The following is a 25,135-nucleotide window of genomic DNA, read 5'->3' on the forward strand; positions in this document are numbered from 1 at the left end:
TTACGGATGATTTCTCAAAGGGATAATTAATATCCTAGGAACGGATTTAATACCAGAACTTCTTAAGGAAACTAGCGGAGATTTAATTTTGTGGTTGGTAAGGTTTTAAAAAAACGAGAAAAATAAAATATGTACGGTTTAATCTGAAAACAAATAAGCTTTGGATTTATTTTATAAAAGACGTCATCACAAACATGTAAACCGAGTGCGGTTTTTTTACGTCGCATCAAGTTTAACTCAATTACATTTTCAAGTGAATCAAGTTCAACAAAATCAGGAATAAAATTAAAAAACGAACAACATTTCCGACTGCCATTATCCAATATGGCGGCAGATGAAAAAATCATTCTCCATGAGTACCTACTACTTAAGATTAACGTCCCTGCAAAATTTCAACTTTCTATGTTGAGCGGTTTGGACTTGGGCGTTCATTATCGATCAGTTAATTAGGCTTTTACTTAATTAGACATAGTTTTCTACTGATAAATCTTATTTCTCAATGGGCGGAAAAATCACGACGGAAAACTGGCGCCTGACTGTTGAAGTTTCCGTAAACACACAAACAGCATAGTCTAAAACACGATTGTAAAAGTTTTCTAACGATATCTGAAGGGTCGGGTAACACGGAGTAAACAGTTCGGGTATAGAATGATTCGAAAGAAGAGAAAAGGTTCCGGAAATACGGAATCTATACACCTATGATAGCCTAAAGACCTGGCGAATCGAGTCCATACTCTAGCCTAGCTATAGCCGCGCATTCCCCAAAACATTGAACCCGTTTCCCGTTGCTTATATGGAGATACATCGGTGAAATAACTTGGCCCAAGTCTTTCCTAGGTTTTAGACCGGAAATAATAGAAACCGCCCCTTTAAAGGGTGAATGCGTGTACGACAATGGATTCGCTCAAAGTTATCTAATTAGTTATTAAAAAATATTGCGCTGTAATTTCGCATCTTTACAAATATCATTCAAGAATGGCGAAATTGTCAACGAGTATGTACAGTAATTAGTCTTTTGGGAAGTCAAGTCTACCATAAAAACCCGAAATTATCAATTTCCCATTGGATATATTCTTATGCCGCTAGATAGAAAGATTGCCTTCTACGAGGCTATATTATCTTCAGAGTTAATTTACTTTTGATATATATACGATTGCTTTAGTAAGATGCCCATACCAAGCCGCCAGCTTTCAATCTCCACTGACCCACTTTGGAGGACAAGGAATAAAACACGAATCCCCCTTTCTCTTCGTCGCTCTGTATATACTTGGAACGGATAAAACTCGTCCCTTAAGGTACAACTAAAAGAAAGGTGCAGTACGCGTCAATACTAGGGACAACCGATACGTGTTAAAAGTATACAGTTTGCGTGTTTGGCGCGAGCGTTTTTATCGATTTTCTCGTCTTTCTATTGAAAAGGTTAAGATTTTTTTCAAATAAAAAAGATACCGAGAGAATGCCGTCTTTCCGAGTACACGTTACTTTAATAATACTTGGGAGAGATGAAGAAGAAAAAAAATTGTTTCTGCACAAATCTGAAATTGGCATCGTTAAGCAATCAGCGTCTCTGCTACCCTAATTACCCTTAATTAGAGGATAAAATGCAATCAATTAAGTAATACAAAAAATAATATCCCACTCCCCCAAAAAACGTCATAGTTTTTCCACAGAAAATACAATAAAAATGTGATGTTTGAGCTCCTATTGTTATTTTTTTTTTTTTTAAATCTAAAAAGATGTTACTAAAAATATTTCCTCAAAATCAAAATCCGCTACAACGTGTTACCAGAAAGAAAAATATTTTAGGGTTAGTAAATTAATTTATATTCTATGCTGAAGGCAATATTTATTAGAAGTTGATGTTTCAAAGTAATCTAAATACCAGTTTATCAAATATGTTCCTAAAAAAACAGGTTAGTGAATTTTGCACATCAATTAATCAAGTAAGTATTTTTACAGTTCATTTATCAGGGGGGGGGGCTAAAAAGAACAGTATAGTTATACTTTGTCATTTACGTCTGAAAAACATATCCGACGCCTGGTGCATTAAAAAGAAATAAAAAGTTACTCCTGGAGTCCATTTTAAGTTTTAAAACTAACTAAAAAAACAAAAGAGCACGATGGAGCTACAGAACCGGAGTGAGAAATAAGTTTTAGATGGCATAATGGAGTAAATAGAGATTTACTACCATACAAGGCTTAGTAGCTACAACTAGACGCTAGTAGAAAGTACGTGAAACAAGATAAAAAGTCTCATATTCCTGAGAAATAAAACGTGGAGAAGTTCAGGTAGAATCTTGACTCCTCCTTCGTGCTACATGGCTTGGAAAATGTCCTAAAGACGCTTAGTAGTTAGTAGTGTACCAGAAGTAAATAATACTGATACGCGAGAGAAGTGTTGAACAACTAATTTAACACGAGATTTATCAGCGTTATTAAAAAAGAGGAAAAACTAGCTTCGGGTTGCAACAACAAAGATTAAATGAAATCGGAAACGTGTTCGGAAATAAGTTAAATAAACTTCAAAAATATGAAGTTCAAAGGAAAGGTGAAACGCAAAATAAAAGTTATTAATCGATTCTTCTACAAATTATAAGACCGATATTCATAGTCTCAAAAACGTAGGGAGAGAAGTAATGTAAAGTTAACCTTTGATAATGCAATAAGTTTTATAATCCAGTGATTTACTTCCGATAATACACTTCTGATAGTGTACTACTAAACTTGAGGAAAAGATACGCTTCCGAAAAAAAGAATTCCAAATAAACAAGTTTCCTATAAAACTAAGTGCTACTTAAAGTTTAAAATGTAATGTGGAATGTACGCTACAAGAAGCGATGGACTGTGTAAGGCCCATAGCTTAGAAGGACGGAATCACCTGGCATCACCCGCCTACGCAGTTCTACCTTTCAACTCTTCCTCTGCACTCGCCCCCGCGACCCAGGTTCGCCAGTAAATTTTAGTGACGTGACGTGCCGTAGTTTCCTCGGTATACAGTTTTAATTTCTAATACGAGATCACGAGGAAGCTCGAGAGGAAAATCCTCCGGAGTTCCTGTATAAGGGATGTTGAATAAGAGAACATCCAGGCGATGCCGCGAAGGAATTGAAATTCGCCAACGCTACTAATTGGGGATTATATAACCAAGCCGATATATCTACTAAGACGATTATATTTCGATCGATTCTCCATAAACCGTGCGATATAGATTGATAAGCTTTATTGCATTAAGACGATGCCTAAGACCTAAGTAAGCTTATATTGGAGAGAGATATTGAGACAATAAGTTTCATTAAATTATCATAATTGACTGACAGGTAGCGTCTTCGATTTTAATATCGTATAACTGTTCGATTTAAGGTATGGAAAAATTCCTCGTACATTTATGATTGAAAGGTAAATGTGTAAAATAGGGCAATACTACTTGAAATTCAGGTAAACCTAACTTTTATTAATTAAATACGGTCAAAAACGGATTTATGGGATAAGAACGTCGGAGTTAGCGAATTCACTCCCCATCCTCGCATACTTTATTGAGAAACTTCGTCTGCTTATATTTTGACTCCACCCACAAATTCTGTATATAGCTACTTCTAGAGATCGAATTTGTGGGTGGAGTCAAAATGTAAGCAGACGAAGTTTCTCAATAAAGTATGCGAGGATGGTACTAGAGGCTAAAGCTATGATCCGACGTTCTTATCCCATAAATCCGTTTTTGATACGGTCTATAGGTGAAAACTGGCCTATATATCCCATTACGGCAACGTAACTTATCCGAAGTTGAATGGAAATATTAGTTCTCTCCTTGAAATAACTTTATAGTGAATTATTCTGAATATAGATCTAGTACTTTCCAATATTATAAATTATTTTATATGTAAACATATTCTATTTTAGTAGCTATATTTTATATCTGTCTTACATAAGTAAAATGATTGTAAAGAGTATTACTTTGTCGAAAGACTACGACAATAAAAGGTATAACATATATTTTAAATAAAAAAGCGTAGCACTTCACTTGTTTTTTGTTTTTTTTTGTGTGTTGGTAAAAAGCAAAAAGGTGTAAAAGAATCCCATAGAATCTCGTATATAAAATAAAAATTCCCATAGGCTAAGAATCTTAGTTCACTAGACATACGAAATCCTTCAGAAGCTGTATGCTAGGAGAATATATCATCTGTTACTTTCCTTTCTTTTGGAGCAGAGGCATAAATATATAATAATAAGTCTCCAATGTTAAGAAGGCATTATCTAACTACTCACACGTGCGCGAAGATATACTGTGTATTTATTGACAAAAAATTTTAAAGCTAACGATGGGCAAACAATGCCACGACGTTAAAAGGAATTAAGCTGTTGATGACTTAAGAAACGATGAACTTATGGTAATAATAAAGGAAGGCCTGTTCGTCGAGATCAACTTTTTTCTCTAAAAACATTCCTTGGCATGACTGTTACAGAAAGTTGCTAGAAAGGCGGACGAGGCGTTAGGGAGGGATGGGGGGGTTTACAGGGTATTTCCACCTACTTTAGTATAATAATTTCGCTTCTCTTTTGGCTTGTCACGTTTGCTCTCCTCGCGCCTCATATTTTCACAAACACTCTGACATAATCTTACCTTACTTCTTTCTTTGGGACTCTAGGGGTGGAAAAGGTCAGCCAGCTCCTTTCCCTTTTGGCCATGCACCATTCCTTAACATTAGCCGCACTCAATTTCACCCCGAATTGTTTAGGACTATTTCTTTCTAAATGGGGATTTCGTATACAAGAACCCTCCGCTCTAATTTCGAGCCTGGTGAAAACTAAGCTTTCGTTTCGGCATCGATTTTGCGGGAGATTTACACTCTAGCTCAGAGCCTCCTGTTTTTTGCAGAAAAACGTTTTCTACCGGGGATTACGTTTGTTAACGATTTTGACTGTAGCTCCTCCTGTCTGGCAAAAGCCCCTACCTTTAAGATTTCTCTTTTCTCCCTATATTTATACAACACACTTCACGCGACAAGACTAGGTTTATAAATTTGGAACTCTTTCAAGGGGCGTCTATTTACAAAATGTACGAAATGTATACTTAAGTGACATACTTAAGTATACTTTTTACACTTATCCCGAAAAAAAAAAAACATTGATTTTGAATAGCGTAACTTGCAAACCCTTGAAGGTTCCTGGCGTTACGTTCTAAAATTCCTGGATATTTCATATTTACATAATTTGCGGTATAAGATCATTTCAACTTTGTTTTAGTTATTTTTCAAATATAATTTAAGAGAAGTATTAGCAAATATGAAATTGCGGCGAAGAGAATCCACTTTTTAATATTTTTTAAAAAAAAAATCTTTAGTGCCGACTTTAAGGGGTAAAACTTGTACAGGTTTACAGGTTTACAGGTTTAATTGTTCGCCGTACAATGGTACGCCCTTTTGAAACAGGGCGGCTCCCTACAATTGGGGGAGCGCAGCAGAAGTTAATAAGTCCAACAAAATGCGCAAATGTTTGTGGTGGCAGCGGGGGACGGAAGTCTTGAGACCTATCGGTCCAGATAATGTGGTATGGACGAGTCAGGGTGGGCGCGTCGCCAGGCTTCATTTTTGGTCCATTCTCTATAGGCCCCTGTAAATCCCAAACCCGCAATACACCGGTGTACGATATTTTTTAAAAATTCCTATTTTCGTTAATTCTTTGCGAGTTTGGTAGTTTTTGGACTTATTTTGAAGCCCAAAGCATGTCCTATATGACTCTACTTTTAATTTTACTTAATCATGTCTTTAAAATATACACTTATTTTCAATACTTGGAACTTCAATGATTAGCCTCTCTCTCTCTCTCTCTCTCAACATTTTAACGACTCATTTAAGAATTGTTTTGATAATATTACTCTGAATAAATTAAATTTTGAATTTCCTGCATGGAAATTTATATTAAAAAATAGTCATTAAGACACAATTAAACACTGAAATTAAGTTTATGAACTAGTAATTTTCAAATAAAATATTTTTTTTACTAAATTTTGTCTATAAATTAAGCCGTTTACGTAATTGAAATTTCTAAGCAAGAAAAACGAAAAAACCTCAACGCTCATATTAAAATATTCCGAAAAAAAAGTAATATTTTTTAAATCCGTTTAAATATAAAACGTTTTTAGTCGCCGAAGCGCGAAGCGAGATAAAAATGGGCACCATTTTTCCGCCCCTTTCCCAAGCAGAGTTTACTAAACTTTGTAAAGATAAACACATACGAGTTTCCCCTCAAAAACATGTTTTTTATAAGCTAGATATAACTATTAAGCATACGACAAGAAAAAATTCAATATTCCCATGAATATCGAATACTGTTAATACCTCCCTCAACCATTCCTATTGCATCTTGGAAATTTCTTTGCACCCAATAAAGTGATCATATTGCAAAACTTAAGAAAAATCGTATAAAAAAAAGCAAAAATTGAGAAAATACGATAAGGTAAATTTGATTGATTATGAATCTATCATTGAATCATCCCTTTAAGATAAATATTCCTTTCAAAAATATAACGAATTCTTGATTTAAGGGTTATAAAAATTCTTAGGACGCTATAGGGGCCTTCGCATCAGACGCAGTTGTTAATCGAATGTCTGTTACTTTTCATTGCGGTTAAGTGTAAAAGAAAAATAGGAAACATGTGGGAGGGTAAGGAGAGACACGTATTTGATAATGATGTTAATTGATTAATCGAGGCAAAATTATAAAAGAAGCCTCCCTACACCCAGTCAGTAGCGGAATAACGAGTAGGAAAAGGGGTAGAAAGAGTTGAGAGACAAAAACAGGGAAAGCTGCCATTAATAACACGATCGTTAATTATCTTTATTCTCTTTTGAAAAGTGGTCGGACGCCCCAACCACATTTCTACCCCATTCTCCTTCCCGGTTCCTTCATCCAGACCCTATTCCACGCGCGCTTTATTGTTATTAATGGCACGAGCCCAAATCTTATAGTTAATTATCAAAATTGCAAGCATTTTTTGGGATCCGCAACAAAAAATAAATGTTAAAACGACCTTGCTAGACATCACAACGCTAATACCTGATGGTGGTATGAAAAAAGAAACAAAAAATAATAAACCAAAGTGGATATGAAATCGTATTACGCAGTTGTACAAATGCATCGTAAGAAATGTTGAGGCCAGAGTCCTGCACGGGCCGGGCTTTCCACATTTGAAAATTTTACCGGGCTGGGCTGGGTCGGGCTTTTCAAATTTTGGAAATTAAGGGGCCGGGCCGGGCTTTTTTTTTCAATTTTTCAAAATTTTCAGAATTTGATTCTCCTTTAATTCAAAATTCAAATGAAAGATAACTTAAATGATTAAGCTTTTAAGAACAAATGTGACGTTGTGACGAACAATTATAAAACAAAATGAATAATACACGACACTAAAGCAAATATGAGTTCAATTCATGGATGTTATGTAAAAAAAATATGAAAATTTTAACTGCACTAGGCGTAATGGTCCGGGCCTGCTCAATTCATGCAATGTGTCGGGCCGTTCTTGGTTAATGCATGTAACGGGCCGGGCCGGAAAACCAACTATATACTCGGAGCCGGGCCGGGTTTTGGACTTTTTCAAAATGCTCAATCCCGGGCCGGGCTCGGATCGGATCGGGCCTGAAAAACTCGACCCCGTGCAGGTCCCTGGTTGAGGCTCGAAAACTTACCAAAGACATTTCATTTTCTCTTTAAAAAACTGAAATTTTTCCTTTTTAGCCAGAATAAAACGCCCAGTTTATTTGAACACGCGGTGGGGAAAAATAACTAACAAAAATTAAAAGGAATTATATAAAAGCGTTTTTCTTTTGTGATGTCTAAGGTGCCGTAAATAATTGTGGAAATTTTCTCTTCAGCTTGTATGGAGTTTCTCCTAAACAAAGGAGCGAGCGAGTTTTGGTTGTTTTAAAGACGGCCCCAGCGTTAATTTTAAAATCCCAAAATTCCGTCCCTTAATAGCTAAGGCTCCTCGTTAAATTCGAATACGTTAGAATGAATAATGAACGAGAGTGAGAGAGAGTACGTTTACTTGGCAGTTGGGATAATGGTTATTCTCTAGGTCACGCGTTTTAAACTAAAAATACCAAAATTAAATTCCCTAATTTAATAATTAGGCAAATTTTAAAATGATCTACGAATGTCTTTCTGGACTATTTCGTAATGAGAAGAAGCAAAAAAATGAACTTTCCAATTATTTCAGTACAAGGCCATTTTTGGGTTGTATTTCTTTCCATGTAAATAAGTAACCAGGCCTTCTTTAATCCCACTAAACTAAAAACTTATTGTACAAATATGAAAACTAATTTCTTATTTTAATCCATGTGACCTCCAGCATCTTCTGGGAATTTTACACTTATCTAAGATGCCCTTATTTGAATCGACACAGCGTAATGTAGAATCCCATGCACCTTTAACCACAATAAAAATTGAGGGTAAAAACTATGCGTACAACAGGACATGAATTATTCCGTCAGCTACTGAATTTTCATCCTCTTTATTTCAGTGTCTTTCAAGGGAGTCCTGAGACTTCTTGGAATTAATACGGAAACTATATTCCAATTTATTCTTAAACTTATGCTAGAAGATTAAATGCTCTTGAGCTTCACTTATCCCTAGCTTCTAATTCCACATCAGTTTTTAAATCGCATAGCCTCTTTTCAAATCAACGGACCTACTTCAACTTCACCTTCAATTTAATAAAAAAAAACCTCCTTTGAAACAAGTAGGGTATTAAGATTATCCCTGTTGAGCAGGCATCTTCCACAATATAATCTACTATTTATAGACCTTTTTAAATCAATACAAGAGATACTTCAATCTTACCTTAAAGTTAACCTAAATATTATCGAAAAAAATAACCTTTCGCCTCTAAAATGTGGCTCCTATAGCAAAAATAATACGGTTTTAAATTCAACTTCTTTAAAATTTGTCCTTTAAAAAGTTCCTTGGCCTTCCTTCGCAACACTAACAATTTTTAATTCGAAACTTTTCACATGATTTTTTTAAGAGTGGCGGAAAAAAGTCTTTGTCACGACCCCAAAAATATCTATAAAATAAAAAGCGATAGAGCGGACAAAAAAAAGTTCAAAATAAAGGGGAGTTTTCACGGTGTGGCTTCCAAGATGGTTGGAAACGGGTCGCGGCCCACAAAAAGCGAAACGTCGTCGAGAACGGGCGCTTTAGAGGCCACCCGTAAAAACCCGCGGGATCGTAAAAACATATTTACAGGGAAGCCAGTTTATAAGTAGAGAAGAAGGTTGTGGAAAAAGCGCGGGAAATAGGGGTCTGGTTGAAATATTTTATCGACAAACTTGGAGAGAAAAAGCCTATTTAGGAAAGGAAATAAAGGGGGCCCAGTGGTAATATAGGAAGGGCCATTTCGCGAGACAAAAGGAGTAAACGAAAAGCGAATCCCTCCGCGACTACCCTATTTTCAACCGAATATTTGAAAGATTTATACCCTCGAGAATAATCCCTCCTCCTAGCGCCACAAATACGTTACATTTGGCTGCGCTGTAGTGTTATACTCCATATACTACAGCAGCCTGCATGGTCTTACAAAAATAGGGCCGACCAAAAATCAAGGAAGAATTCTAGAATCTAACAGGAAACTAGAAAAGGTGGCTGAAAAAGGTTTTAGACCCAAGAAAAAGCAAGCACTCTGCCAAACGCATGCACTTTCCTATTTTCCTGACAGAAATTCGTGACTTTGAAGTAAAACCCTTATCTTTATAATACAACAGTTTTGAACGATGTTGGTGAAGACACACCGTAAGAGTGTTTTATAGTGTTTGATGTCAATTGTTATATATTTTTACTTCGATTAACGCGCTTCTGTTGCTACAATTTTAGTACAGAGAAATCCACGCTAGCAACACTACGATTTCTTTTTTAGGCTTAAGCACTTTACGGGCCAGGGTGCGGTATGGACTCTGAGAAAAGCGAAAAGAAAATAAGGAAAATTCAGGAAAGAGGAAGACGGTGGACGATGGTATGTCTTAGGCAATTGCCGACGCTCATCTCAGTCCAAACGATAAACAAACCCCCACGCAGCCACACACTATAGCCTTTATTTTCCTTCGCCCAGTATCCTTAGTGCAAAATATTTCAGTCTAAATTAAAACCACAATCTAAGGCGGTGCAACTACGTTATTTCATCCTAATCCTATATTCCTGAATTTTACCTTCAAAACGTAGTACAAAGTAGGAATGAAAATGTGTATTGGAAATTTTCACTGTAAGATTATACCATTGTTAAAAGCGCTGATAAGGTTATTTCGACGTAATTCTAATGTTTATCGGCCTAGTTTTGGGTTCTAGTCAAATTTCACGTTGACTCGAGTCCATCTGGTCCGATAGAGTGTTCGCTCGTCTCTTGTATGGTCCGAATGTGTGTTAAAGTATTTAGAACTAGTAAGATAAAGCAGTATTCATCTTTATTTTACGTTGTTGGTTATAGCCTTGCCTTTGCTGCTTCTATTTCAACAAATAAAACATAATAACTTCGCGTGTTCTTTAATTTCTTATGTCTAATTTGAAAACTTCCAAATTCGAAAATGTTTAAAACATTATTTCTTTCCTATGACATTAGTAGGCAATAAAGTACTTTAGGCCTTAAAACCTCGCTTTCAATTTTATACTCCTTAACAAGACGTAGAAGTGAAATTTGCCTAATTAATTTTTAAACAGAACACTTGATAATACACCTTACTGCATGTAACGACAAAATTTATTATTTCACCCTCCCTTGAATAAATCTTATTATTCCATCTTCCCTTTAAGAAAACCCCTCGAAGGCAAGGTAAAGCGCTGGTCGCACACCTGCATTCGATGGGTATATTCAAATTTTCCCAGTGGAACGTCAATGGCCATGACGTCCACCCCACCTGTACAATTCTCTCGCGTAACGAATCTGTTCGAGTTAGTGAGAGCCCATAGGAGCCTACCCCCTTTTATATTCCCTTTTATTATCCAGAAAACGGAGTTTGTCAACCCTATTTGCCAATGCTATTTTTGTTAACCTCAAGTGCTATATTTAGTTTGTAAACATGTTATTTTTAAAAAGTGTATTGTTACCGACTCTCATAAAGAGAAGGTGTGTGGCCCATGACCCCAAAGGTCATGGGGAAAACGCGAAAATAATTCCTGACCACCAGGGCTACGAAAAATGCGGACGTAATCCAAAGACTTCAAATTGTCGACATATGATTGGGTCACGTGGGTCTAAAAGACCCTAGAAAGTCGAACGGTGATTGGTGCGCCTGAAGACACCAATATCTTATAAAAGCTGAACTGGGACAATAGAGAAAGAAGAATCGTAACGCTTGGTGAACGAGAAGGACGGTCCCGAAACTATGCCACGTATTTTAATACTTAGGCCCTAACGCGGAAAAAGACTTAGCGCGAAAACCTTTAAGTTCGGTTTATGAAAGACTTAGCGCGAAAACCTTTAAGTTCGGTTTATGAAAGACTTAGCGCGAAAACTTTTAAGTTCGGTTGATGGAACCTGGAAGCAGTACCAAAGTTATCTTGGTGGGGCTCGTGCCCTAGGACATTATCGCCCGCTCCGTGCTGCCGTTACCGCTGACTAAACCGAGGACGTATTTAACCGCTCCATGCTGTCGTTCCTGTATACCCGTCGAGGACGCACTACGTAACCGCTCCATGCCGTCCATTGCCGTACGCCGTTACCGGGGACCCAGGGCCCGTACCAGCCCACGCTACTCCGTTGTGAAATCAACCATGCGATAATAATTGCTGTCGTTCCTGTATACCCGTCGAGGACGCACTACGTAACCGCTCCATGCCGTCCATTGCCGTACGCCGTTACCGGGGACCCAGGGCCCGTACCAGCCCACGCTACTCCGTTGTGAAATCAACCATGCGATAAGTACCCCAAACATTTAATTCGCCTCCCGAGGCTTCTTATCATAACTCCATTGGAGGTTATGACTATTTATTAGAACTCTTGAACAATGAGATTAAAACCCTTGTGTGGTCAAAAATTATATTAGGGATAATGTAAAACCCTTATGTGGTTAACATTATTTTAGGTTTAATTGTAAAACCCTTATGTGGTTATTTCTAATGTTAGTTAAATGTTAAAACCGTTATGTTAGGATCGTTAATTTAAGTTGATTATTTAAAGTTATAATTTTGCATGAAGTGTGCATGTTATTTTGCATGTTATAATTAAGTGTGCATGTTTATACTTTTAGTATTAAGTTGATAAGTCTTATTCTTATTTTTAAGTAATTATTATTGTTATTAAATGATTTGTTGGCAAACTCCAAATCTGTTTCCCCTATCTTAATTTTTACCAAAACCCCTAGACAACCAATTGACCGTAAGTTAATTTACTCACTAACCCCAATAGTGAAAGTTACGTGAGCTTACCCGGGCTTAGGATTTTATGTTTATAGCGAAAGTAAGTTCCCCATCATGAAATTTAAGCTTATCAAAATAATTTCGTTATAAATTGGGGGTCCGTCCGGGATTTTCCTAATTAAATTTTTAATGACCATTTTAAAATTCGTATTTATGACTTAAATCGTCTCAAAAACTCCCTGGTAGTCTTTGGCACTTTTGTTGCTACTATTATTAATCTTAGTCACCTTTTGTGTGCTTGATTACCCTTTTGTGGATAGACTTGACTATTCCAGGAAGTTACATTTTTTTTTAAAGTTAGGCAGCAACGGTTATTCGTTAGATTTAATTTATGTCTAATATTTATAGTCGATTTGACGAACAAGATATAGAACATTGTAGAACGTCTCGTAACGCTCGTTATCAGAATCGCCAAATAGCGAAAACAATGCCTCTAGTACGCAATAACCCCCCTTCTCGAAGTAGCTCGCCAACCCCAACGGGAGTAACTAACCAACAGACACCCCCGTTACTTCCCCCTCAGGGAAATTTAAACATGAATGTAGGAGTACCTAATCAGCAGGCTCCCCTTTTACCCCCTTCTCAGGGAAATTTAAACATGAATGTAGGAGTACCTAATCAACAGGCTCCCCTTTTACCCCCTTCTCAGGGAAATTCAAATATGAATGTAGGCTCGCCCTCTAGCCAAACTGCTAATCCTAGTGCGAATAGCAGTGCAGCCGCCCTTCAGGCTTTAATTCAAAATAATAGTAGTACGACTGCGCCAGGTGCTACGGTCACTGTCCCTGCGGACGTTTTGACCGCGTTACTTAATCAAATTAATCAAATGGCTGCTCAACAGTTACAATATCAAACGTCTTTGAATGCATTGCAAGCGACTATCGCTCAAAATAATGCTCCTCCCCCGCAGTCACCCTCCTTGTTAGCTAATTTAGTACCAACGCAAGTGACCCCACCTAGTGCTTCCGGGGCGACGCAGCAAAACCCACTGGTAGGCATGAATTCTAGTCTACTGCATACCCATCAATCTGGTTTGGCGCCTCAAATTCCTCAGGCATGGACTAATTCTGGCACTATAACCAATAATTCTGGTTACAATCAAAGTCAAAATAATGCTAGCGGTAATTCTAGCACCATAACTAATGCCTCCCACAATGCAGGTGGAATTTTAGGTGGTCAAAACCAAGCCCAAGCTATTTTCAATAATCAGGCTCCAGTAGCTAGAGCTCAGTTTGTTTATTCAAATCCTTTCCCCGCGCCCTCTTACACGGGAAAACCCACGGACCCTGGTCCGAAAGAGTTTTTGCGCCGAGCTAAACAAATGCGCGCCACCCACGGTTTAGAGGAAGATATTTTTCTTAGGGATTGGGTACCCTCGCTTTTACACGGTCCCGCTTCAGATTGGTACGCGGATCAATCCCCCTTTAACTGTTTTACCGATTTTGAGGTAGCTTTGAGGGATAGATTTGAAAGGGAAGCAAATGATGACTTCCTGCAGGATAAAATTAACGAAAGAACTCAGCGTTACCACGAAACGGTTGGTGAATACGCCGATAACTTACAGAAGTGGTTTAGCCAGCTAAATATTCCCTGGTCAGATAGAAAACAGGCCGACGCCATTAAGAGAAACCTTAGGAGTGATATTAAAAAGTATTTAATGACTAAGAGGTACACTAGCGTTAGGGAATTGTTGGACGATGCGTATGGAGTTGAACAGATAGTTCTTAAAGAACGTCGGGAAGAAAGCACTAATAAACCCGCGCCTTCCAAGGGTGCGAACGTTGCTACTAATGGGACTTATGTTAATTCCAATAAACAATTTCAAAACAAGAACCGATTTCAACCTCCAAACCCACCGTCTAATGACACGTCTCAAGGTTCCAAAGGAACTGGATCCTATTTCAATCCGAACGTAACATGCCTTAATTGCAATAAAGTAGGCCATATTCGCCCCTATTGTACAGACAAAAAGAAAGGCAAAAATTCGGGAAACGGGATAGGGGGCGCCCCCAATCAATCGCAGGGTCCGCCCCATCAGTCGCAGCAATAGAAAAACCAGCTAACACGGGATCTCAAATTTTTGGGAATTTTAAAAATACAGACACTGGAACCCAAAATTTCCTTAATATTTATTTAGGGTCAATCCCATGTTTAGCTTTACTAGATAGTGGTTCCAGTAACACCATTATAAATAGTGATTTAAAACCTTTATTAGAATCTCAGGGTTACTTAACCAAACACGAAAATATTGCTCTAAAACAACCAGACCAGACTCTTTTAGCCACCAGCGGAACCGTTATTGTTCCATTTTGTCTCCCGCGTAAACAAGTCGCTTTTGAGGCTGTTTACGTGTCAAAAATTCCATATCAATGTATCCTCGGGAGAGATCTTTTAAGCCATGTTGGCATGGTAGTAGATTTCGGGAGAGATAACTTTTGTTATCCCGAAAATTTAACAGAAACATTCCCTCTTATGAGTGAATCTAGCCGTTTTCTGTGTAATTTATCTGCCGAGGATGAGTTTATAGATGTTGAAGGATTGAATATGGCCGTCAATGACGCGCCCTTAGAGGAGAAACAGCGTTCCGAATTAAAATTATTGGTTAATAAATACAAGCCCATCTTTTCAAAAACCCCTGGTCGCACTAGTTGCATAGAGCATTATATTAACGTGGGAGATTCATTACCCATAGCTAGCGCTCCTTACCGTTACTCCCCCGCTAAAAGGCAAATTGTTGATGATATCATCAATGATATGCTTGAGCAGGACTTAATTGAACCCTCTTGTGGTCCCTGGGCAAGTCCTATTATTTTAGTGGGCAAGAAAGCGGATATAGGAGAAAAACAGGTTTTAGAAGGGAATGAGGAAAATAAACCCAATGTTCGTTTATGTTCCGATTATCGGAAACTTAATAGCGTCACCATCAAAGACAAATACCCCTTACCTAGAATAGATGACATTCTAGATTCCATAAACAAACCAAATTTCATAACCACGTTGGATATGCGTAGTGGCTACTGGCAGGTGCCTCTTCATGAGGCACATAGAGATATCGCTGCCTTTGTTACACATCGCGGTCTTTTTAGACCAAAGGTATTGATGTTTGGCTTAACTAACGCACCTGCAACATTTCAACGTATGGTGAATAATTTGTTTATTGATTTGAATGATTCTGGGGTTTGTGCTTACTTAGACGACCTCGTAATAGCGTCTACGACCTTTGAAGAACATATCCAGACACTGGAAGAGGTTTTTAATAGGCTACTTAAAGCGGGTTTGACCATTAAGGCGACTAAAACTCAGTTTTGCCGTAAAAAGGCTAAAATATTAGGTCATATCGTGTCACACGAAGGAGTCACGGTCGACCCTGAGAAAACGGGTAATATGGAAAATTTTCCAACCCCTAAAAATGTACGTCACCTCAGAAGGTTTCTGGGGATGGCTTCTTACTATAGACGCTTTGTAAAGAACTTCGCAAAGATAGCAAGCCCCCTCAACTCCCTCTTACACAATGATACACCTTGGGAATGGACTGAAGCCCAAGAATCGGCCTTTAATACCCTGAAAACCAAGTTGGCTTCAGCTCCTATTTTAGCTTCCCCTGATTATGCCCATAAGTTCATTATTCACACCGATGCCAGTAATACCGGGTTAGGTGGGGTTTTGTCCCAAAATATTAACGGCATGAAACATGTGATTCAATATGCCAGTCGCTCGTTAAGCGCGGCGGAACAAAAATACTCCACCACGGAAAGGGAATGTTTAGGAATTGTCTGGGCAGTGGAAAAGTTTAGGCCCTATATTGAAGGAACGCAATTTGACGTATACACCGATCATAGCGCCCTCCGGTGGTTGCATCGGGCACCAGACCCTACGGGAAAGTTTGCACGTTGGAATACCCGACTGCAAGCCTTTAATTTTAACATTCACCATGTCCCGGGCAAAGATAATCCAGTAGCGGACGCATTGTCTCGCTTACCGAAGACAGATTCAAACCTTACAGGCCAGGTATCGGCCATTTCTACCGCGAACCCTGAAAACAAACCAGTACTGTACGATAGCGAGGAGTTAATTAACGCTCAATCTACCGACCCGAAATTAGGTCCCTTAATTCTTTATTTGAATGACGGAGGTTTACCGGAAGACCAAAAATTACGAAAATGGATAGAAAAGATAGCGCCCCTTTGCGAGTTTCGACAGTCAGTGTTATATAAGGACGTGGGAAAGGTTTGCCACAATGGGTGGGACGCGTGTAAAATTTTTGTACCAGAATCTTTGAAAGCTAGGATTTTGTTCCTTAGCCACGATATTCCATCTGCGGGTCATTTCGGGGTTAGGAAAACCTTAAAACGAATACAAAGCCAATTTACTTGGGAAGGGCTTACTATGGACGTAATTAAATATTGCAAAACTTGCTCAGTATGCCAAAAGCATAAAATACCTAGGCAGTTACCCGCCGGTCTCATGCAGAGTAGCGATGTTACTGAACCTTTTGACGTCATCTCTGTTGACCTGAAGGGCCCTTACCCTAGAAGCAAACGCGGCTTCAAATACATCTTAGTAGTTTCTTGTTATCTAACTAAATGGGTAGAGATTTTCCCGCTCAGAAACGCTACAACCAAGCCCATAATTCGCCATTTAGTTGACGACGTGTTTACCCGTTTTGGCCTCCCTTCTGTGGTCGTCAGTGATAATGGGAAAGCTTTTGTCTCGAAACTTTTCAAACACATTTATGAGCAGTATGGGATTAAGCAACGCCTGACTTCATTGTATCACCCTCAGGAAAATTTTACTGAGAGGCACAATCAAATTATTGGCACCATGGTGGCCTCCTACGTTACTGACAATCATCAGGAATGGGATCAGGGGCTGCAGCAGTACGCCATGGCCATTAGGACCGCTGTCAATGACTCTACCGGGTTTAGCCCCGCCGAACTAATGTTTGGATGAGAAATTCGCACCGCGTGTTCGTTAGTTGACTCAAAGACGTCTGATATTGACGTCACCAGTGACACTGGAAAGGCCTATGGCCTCAAAGTTATGCCCAGAGTGCTTCACTCTCTAGAAGAGGCTTATACTAACTTGAAGAAAGCGCAAAGGAAACAGAAAGCACATTATGACAACCGGCATCGAGATTTCGAACTAGCAGAAGGTGACCTTGTGTTAAAAAGGGCCCATTTCCTCTCTAGTACTGCCGATAAGTTTGCCTCGAAACTTTCACTTTCCTTTGATGGCCCCTACAGAATTGCGCAAAAACTAAGTCCCCTTAGTTATAGGTTAGAGACATTGGAGAAAAAGCTCCTTTATGGAAAATACCACATCTCTCAGCTTAAACCCTATGTTGCGCGACAAGAGGCGATTTTGAAACAGAGTGATTTTAGCGACCCGTCTATAGGAGATACTTTTGATATCGCTGAACCTGACGAGGATCCAACTCCCCATGGTCGCGTTTTGCGTCCACGTGACCCAACTACTGGAAGGGTCAAGCCAATCCTTGTGTGATTGTGAAAATTTTTTTTGGGTTCTACTTTTGGGAGTTCCCTTAGTTGTTTTTTTTTTGTTAGAATTTGTTTTTCTTTCAAAATTTTGGTGCACCAGATGCTTTTGAGACGGTTTCATAATTTTAAAAACCTCTCGTCCCATGAGTACCGTTAACATACTTCATGGCTGTAAATAGTTAAACCTTTACGCGTATGTAAATAATGTAGATAATACCCTCGTACCTCAATTTTTGATATTCCCTTTGTTTTAGTTTAAATTTTTTTTTGTTTTTTTGTTTAGCTTATTTATTTTTATTACCCTTAGTTTTCGTAGGTCTCCGCGGACGTCGACATTAGTCCCGGGGGAATTGTAACGACAAAATTTATTATTTCACCCTCCCTTGAATAAATCTTATTATTCCATCTTCCCTTTAAGAAAACCCCTCGAAGGCAAGGTAAAGCGCTGGTCGCACACCTGCATTCGATGGGTATATTCAAATTTTCCCAGTGGAACGTCAATGGCCATGACGTCCACCCCACCTGTACAATTCTCTCGCGTAACGAATCTGTTCGAGTTAGTGAGAGCCCATAGGAGCCTACCCCCTTTTATATTCCCTTTTATTATCCAGAAAACGGAGTTTGTCAACCCTATTTGCCAATGCTATTTTTGTTAACCTCAAGTGCTATATTTAGTTTGTAAACATGTTATTTTTAAAAAGTGTATTGTTACCGACTCTCATAAAGAGAAGGTGTGTGGCCCATGACCCCAAAGGTCATGGGGAAAACGCGAAAATAATTCCTGACCACCAGGGCTACGAAAAATGCGGACGTAATCCAAAGACTTCAAATTGTCGACATATGATTGGGTCACGTGGGTCTAAAAGACCCTAGAAAGTCGAACGGTGATTGGTGCGCCTGAAGACACCAATATCTTATAAAAGCTGAACTGGGACAATAGAGAAAGAAGAATCGTAACGCTTGGTGAACGAGAAGGACGGTCCCGAAACTATGCCACGTATTTTAATACTTAGGCCCTAACGCGGAAAAAGACTTAGCGCGAAAACCTTTAAGTTCGGTTTATGAAAGACTTAGCGCGAAAACCTTTAAGTTCGGTTTATGAAAGACTTAGCGCGAAAACTTTTAAGTTCGGTTGATGGAACCTGGAAGCAGTACCAAAGTTATCTTGGTGGGGCTCGTGCCCTAGGACATTATCGCCCGCTCCGTGCTGCCGTTACCGCTGACTAAACCGAGGACGTATTTAACCGCTCCATGCTGTCGTTCCTGTATACCCGTCGAGGACGCACTACGTAACCGCTCCATGCCGTCCATTGCCGTACGCCGTTACCGGGGACCCAGGGCCCGTACCAGCCCACGCTACTCCGTTGTGAAATCAACCATGCGATAATAATTGCTGTCGTTCCTGTATACCCGTCGAGGACGCACTACGTAACCGCTCCATGCCGTCCATTGCCGTACGCCGTTACCGGGGACCCAGGGCCCGTACCAGCCCACGCTACTCCGTTGTGAAATCAACCATGCGATAAGTACCCCAAACATTTAATTCGCCTCCCGAGGCTTCTTATCATAACTCCATTGGAGGTTATGACTATTTATTAGAACTCTTGAACAATGAGATTAAAACCCTTGTGTGGTCAAAAATTATATTAGGGATAATGTAAAACCCTTATGTGGTTAACATTATTTTAGGTTTAATTGTAAAACCCTTATGTGGTTATTTCTAATGTTAGTTAAATGTTAAAACCGTTATGTTAGGATCGTTAATTTAAGTTGATTATTTAAAGTTATAATTTTGCATGAAGTGTGCATGTTATTTTGCATGTTATAATTAAGTGTGCATGTTTATACTTTTAGTATTAAGTTGATAAGTCTTATTCTTATTTTTAAGTAATTATTATTGTTATTAAATGATTTGTTGGCAAACTCCAAATCTGTTTCCCCTATCTTAATTTTTACCAAAACCCCTAGACAACCAATTGACCGTAAGTTAATTTACTCACTAACCCCAATAGTGAAAGTTACGTGAGCTTACCCGGGCTTAGGATTTTATGTTTATAGCGAAAGTAAGTTCCCCATCATGAAATTTAAGTTTATCATAATAATTTCGTTATATGCATGGAAAAGAACATAGGTATAATGCTAACTTCCCTTGCAAGTAGAAAGTAATTTATGGCATTATTTAAAATATTCAGAGTCGGAGAAAAGAAGCGGAGGAAAAAAGTTTCAGGTTTAGGAGAATTCTAACATTCTTAAATTTTTATAATTTTTTCCCTTATTGTATGTATATTATAAGATGTTTTCAGTTTCTCGTGAATTTCTCCAGTTTCTTTACATTTATAAAGTCTCTATAGACACACACACAAAAAAATATCTATTCTAGTTCAGATTAAGATATTTACATACCTTAAATTTTAACGAAAATAATCCAATATATATACAAGTAAATAAGTAATTCTTCAATACATCCTAGAGAGCTGTATATTTAAATTTTGATTTAAAACTCCGATAATCTTGGGAAAATGGTGGGCAGAAAGTTACGGAATTAAAATTTACTAATTAATGCGATAGACTTTAGCACAAGCAATTATAGAGCAAGATTTTATATGCTGGTTCATTATATCATCATATCAATTAATTTTTGGTTTCCATCGTGAATCCATGATAATTTATTTATAATGTAGATGGAATTTGTAAATAATGTAAGCCCTTTGTACTGCCTAAGTTATTCACGATATTTTTGTACAAGTTTGAAACTTGATCTTAATAATGTCAAACTATAATTGATTAGGTTTCAATTTCCAAGACTTTAAATCAATAATACTTTTAGATTTCAGAGGAAATATGATCAGCTAAACTTGGAAGTATTATCCGGACCTTTCGCTCTCCCGCAGTGATTTCTAATTTAACGAATCAATTCTGAGTAAAATAAGCTCATATTTGGAGAAGGTATCGAATTTAATCCAATTTCCAAATAAGAGTACCAAACTTCGTATTTACTATAATTAGAAACATTATACCATAAATACGTCTCCTTCGAATTTTCCCAAATATCAGTGGTAACCTAATACTCAAGATCACAAGATTACATCGAATAAGACATAGTACCACTGTTACTTTCGAAAACCTATAGCTCAATCTATAACTCTAAACTTCACTGAATTTGCTTAAAAGTGTGCAGCGTACTTACATTATTACGTTACTTATGATCTTAAACTTAAATACATTTTGCAGTATATTAATGAAACAAAAGAAACGCGTAGACGTGTTATTCATGCAGATTCTAAAAGCTTAAGACTTTCAAAGGATGCGACGAAAAATGTCAACAAAATTGTACAATAAGCCCCGAAGCTCGGAATTTTGTGTATCATAAGCCTATTTTAAAATTTATAAAGCCCTAAATTAAGAATTTCCGAGTCCCGAATTTAAACAACAGTAAGGAAAGATTTAAATGGAAATTCTACACCGTCCATTGTCTAGTCAACATGAGCCAATAGAAAGGAAGGAGGGGAATTATGAAATCTTTACGGTTAAATCTTAGTACAATGCTTTTAACTTCATTGGCTCAATCCTAAGAACGAATTTAATGTAACCTTTGTCTTTGATTTAAAAAGATAAATTTAACTATATGAAAAATGAGATATTTATAATTCTATATACATAGTATTTCGTTGCTACTCGCCGTAAATTAGCTTGTAGAAAATATTCCACTTAGTATACCTATATAATATAAACTTATTAAATATAAAAGTATATTTTTGAAATAACTTTTATGAAGTCTGGCGCGCGAAGCTTTCTTACGATGTTCATAAAGTCATAATTCGCGATTTACTAACAATTGCTTATGGATAAAATAAGAGCGTAAAAACCAATAGATAACGATATAAAACTTGGTAGAATGTTCGTTGGCACTTGATACTCGGTCCTCATATAGCTCGGCGGAAATGGGCGAAAGGTGTATGTATGTATTGAAAAGAAAACGCTTTCAAGCTCGAGCTATGGTCGTATTTTCAAATATTTCCCGCCAGGAAAATGGAAAACCGACATTTAGAGAGGATATAAAAGACGTTCGTAGCAGCTGCTTTATATATGGAGGCTACTCACGGCCTACAGAATAGAAATAGCCTAGTTCCTTTTTAAAAGAGGCCCCTGGTGGTTTAACTATATTTTCAATTCCTAACAGCCAGATTTCTTATTTCCCTTATATTTTTCTACCCTTCATATATTCCATTGAAAATAATATACAAAATGATGAAGCTCTCACGCAGTACGGATTTAGTAAATCAGAAATAATCTACACTACATCAAAAGTAAATTAAACTTAAGTTTACCGAAGTTTATAAATTTTATACATACATCTAATAAGGAACATTGTGAGCCCATATATCCCGCGTGTTAATTTCTAAAAGGGTTTTATGGGCCAGGCTTGAGCACTATACGTGAAGTCACGTCTCATAATCCTGACGTTTCTCATCTGTGATTTCATTGGTTGGGACGTAGCAACGCGAGGTAAAATTAGTCATAAATAATGATTAGTTTATCTCCTCCCACAAAATTCGGCTAGATAAGTTGAGAAAATGGCTACGCAATTATTCCAATTAGCTGCGTGCGTGTATTCCTAATAGTACAAATCACTAATACATTCTGCTTTCTAACGACCAAAAAAAAAATATCAAATGCAACACTGCTTTTAAAATAATAATAAATCTTAAATCTTCTATATCTATATAAATCAAAGTCCTGACTGACTGACTGACAGACTGACTGATAATCAACGCCCAGCCCAAACCGCTTGCCCTAGAAGGCTGAAAATTTGCAGGAACGTTACTCATAAGTAGTAGGCGCGTACTAAGAAAGATTTTTCCAATCCGCCGCCATCTTAAAAAATGGCGCCCAAAAATGTAAAATATATTTTCTATGCAATTAAGTACGCGCGTTTCAACCGATTTCACAAATATTTAGTACACTGGTTTGCTTTAACCTTGAGACGGGCTGAATGGTCTTTCGGGTTAGATTTTTTGCCATCTTTTAAAATGGCGCCCAGAAATGTAAGAAAATATTCTCTATGCAATAAAGTCCGCGCGTTTCAACCGATTTCACAAATATTTAGTACAATGGTTTCCTTTAACCTATAGACGGGCTGAAAGGTCTTTTGGGTTCGATTTGTTGCCATCTTTTTAAATGGCGGCCAAAAACTTAAAAACCCTTCTTTATGGAATAATGTCCGCGTGAAAAGTAATAAAAAATATCCCGACGGGCTGACGGACTGTGCCGAGTGCCTTCGCTCCTAGGGTGCTACAAAAATATTAGTCATCAGTAAAATCTACACATTCTTTATATCATTTTAGATGGAAGTTCTAATTACACGCGAGCGACGCCGCGGGTAACGGCTAGTTATAGATAAAGAAGCACACTTTCACGGTGCCTTTGCTATTCGAGGTCAACATGCAGCTTCTAAAATCCCTAGTTTTCCCTAAGTCCCTCCATTACCTCGACCGAGGATATGTAGATTTTCCATTTTAAAACAAAGGTTTATCTTGACTTTCGTTTCAGATGGAAAGTTCTAAATTCTCAGTTTGATAGTAAATGGGAGAAACTATATGAGCCAAGCTTAGATAACTCGAACACGAATTATCGTATCCGAGCTTTAATTGGTGGAAAATATAGCTCACTGAAAAAGCCTATCTTTATACACGAAGAAACAACGAAAGAAGTCGTAAAAATAGAACTCTATATAGGCTACTAATCCTAAAGATATCTCATCGATATTGGATAGAATATGACCGATAAAATCTTTTTTTATTTTTATATCCATATTAAACTCGATCTAAAGTTGGAAATATCAACGTAAAAATCACGAGCTTCGATCGACAGCGCGTGAAAGTGGTTGGCCATACTCGAGGGCCAGGCTATTTTCCCTAAAATTTTTTACGCTTCAAAAATGGCCATCGTATATTTTCTCCCGAGTCTATTCCAACTGAAATATACTTTTCCGGCTTCCTTACCCAATCCCAGTTAAAATATATTTCAATCTCGCTTTTCGGTTTTCTCTATTCCGAGATATCGTGATTTCTTTTCGGTATATCTCGAAAGGCAAGATAAGAACATAGATATCGCGAATACAAATATAGATAACAGACTCTCGTTTCCAATAAGTCTTAGTGAAAAAGATGGTCCTGATCGAGTACAGTAGGTTCTATGGGAGATGAGTCGAAAACATTCCATCACAATTTTCCAGTAGGGACATGGAATATTTTACCAACGATCTCTTAATTAAATTAGCACCGTCTTTCATTTTCTTCCTTAAATTTAAGGGGGCATCCGTAAAACCATCTAATCATAACTTCAAAACTGTGGCCCTTAAAGAGTTAGTACCATAATTTTCGTCATCCACAAACTTAAAATACGAAAAAAATCCTTGAAAAATCTAGTTTATTATGATATGTTTACTTTTGTATTTGGTTTCATAGAAATTTATATAATTGGAATCAAAGTTTTGTGTTTGGAAAAGGCCTAGTTAAAATTTTGTTTCGATTGATGACGTAGTAAGGAGAAATTTTCTCTCTAGATGTCGCTCACGTGACGCCTGTTAGTGTCTCAGCGCCGAGTTAAGCCTATTTTATTCAGATTCGCGCGGTAGGAGTCTCGGGCGCTCGCGCTTGGCTTTTCCGCGAGATGCCGTGAGTCACGTAGCAAGGAGAAAAACCCGCCAAATATCTTCTCTGCAAATTTGCTATTGCCCCCAAATTTCAAGTTTTCGAAGCGTTTTTTCTGTGTTTTCCCTCATATTTAAATATTTCTTAAGCATATTTTTGGAACCAGAAGAGTTTAAACTGTCAAAAAAGTAAGGTTTTCTTTAGATTTGAGATAATTTTTAAATCAGTTCGCTATTGCTTTAATTGTGGCAAAATGTTATAGAAGTTACATTTTCGACTGGACCTCCAGACGGTACTTGGCTGTTTTGAGAACCCATGTATATATTATATATGTCTATGGTTAAAGTCAATTCCCCCTATAACAAATCTTAGTCATCCAAGAAAGGGTTAAAGATCCAAGAGTTTAAGCAACTTTTTTGAGTGAATATCTATTCATTTCAAGAGTGAAATTTAGGATATGGAGTTATATGTCTTCGATTTCGTTTTTCCGCGAATGTTTTACGATCTGCGAAGGTTTTTTTTTTTTTACTTTCTTTTTCCATTGTCTGAAGCGTGAAGTCGGGCGTAAAAATGGAGAAAATGTAA

At 37.7% G+C, this 25,135-nt stretch overlaps 1 protein-coding gene across 1 annotated transcript; it reads left to right on the plus strand.

The window, feature by feature from the left end:
* Positions 1-17,361: 17,361 nt before the first annotated feature.
* LOC149661270 (uncharacterized) lies at positions 17,362-19,960 on the plus strand. The gene is made up of 2 exons (XM_089842731.1): positions 17,362-18,949; positions 18,988-19,960. The coding sequence occupies exon 1, from the start codon at positions 17,440-17,442 to the stop codon at positions 17,899-17,901; it is 462 nt and encodes a 153-aa protein (XP_089698857.1). The 5' UTR covers positions 17,362-17,439; the 3' UTR covers positions 17,902-18,949; positions 18,988-19,960.
* Positions 19,961-25,135: the final 5,175 nt, after the last annotated feature.

This window comes from Phalangium opilio, unplaced genomic scaffold, assembly GCF_054372755.1.
Source record: "Phalangium opilio isolate 3A_F unplaced genomic scaffold, DU_Popi_V2 ptg000070l_1, whole genome shotgun sequence".
In the NCBI taxonomy this organism is placed as follows: Eukaryota; Metazoa; Arthropoda; class Arachnida; order Opiliones; family Phalangiidae; genus Phalangium; species Phalangium opilio.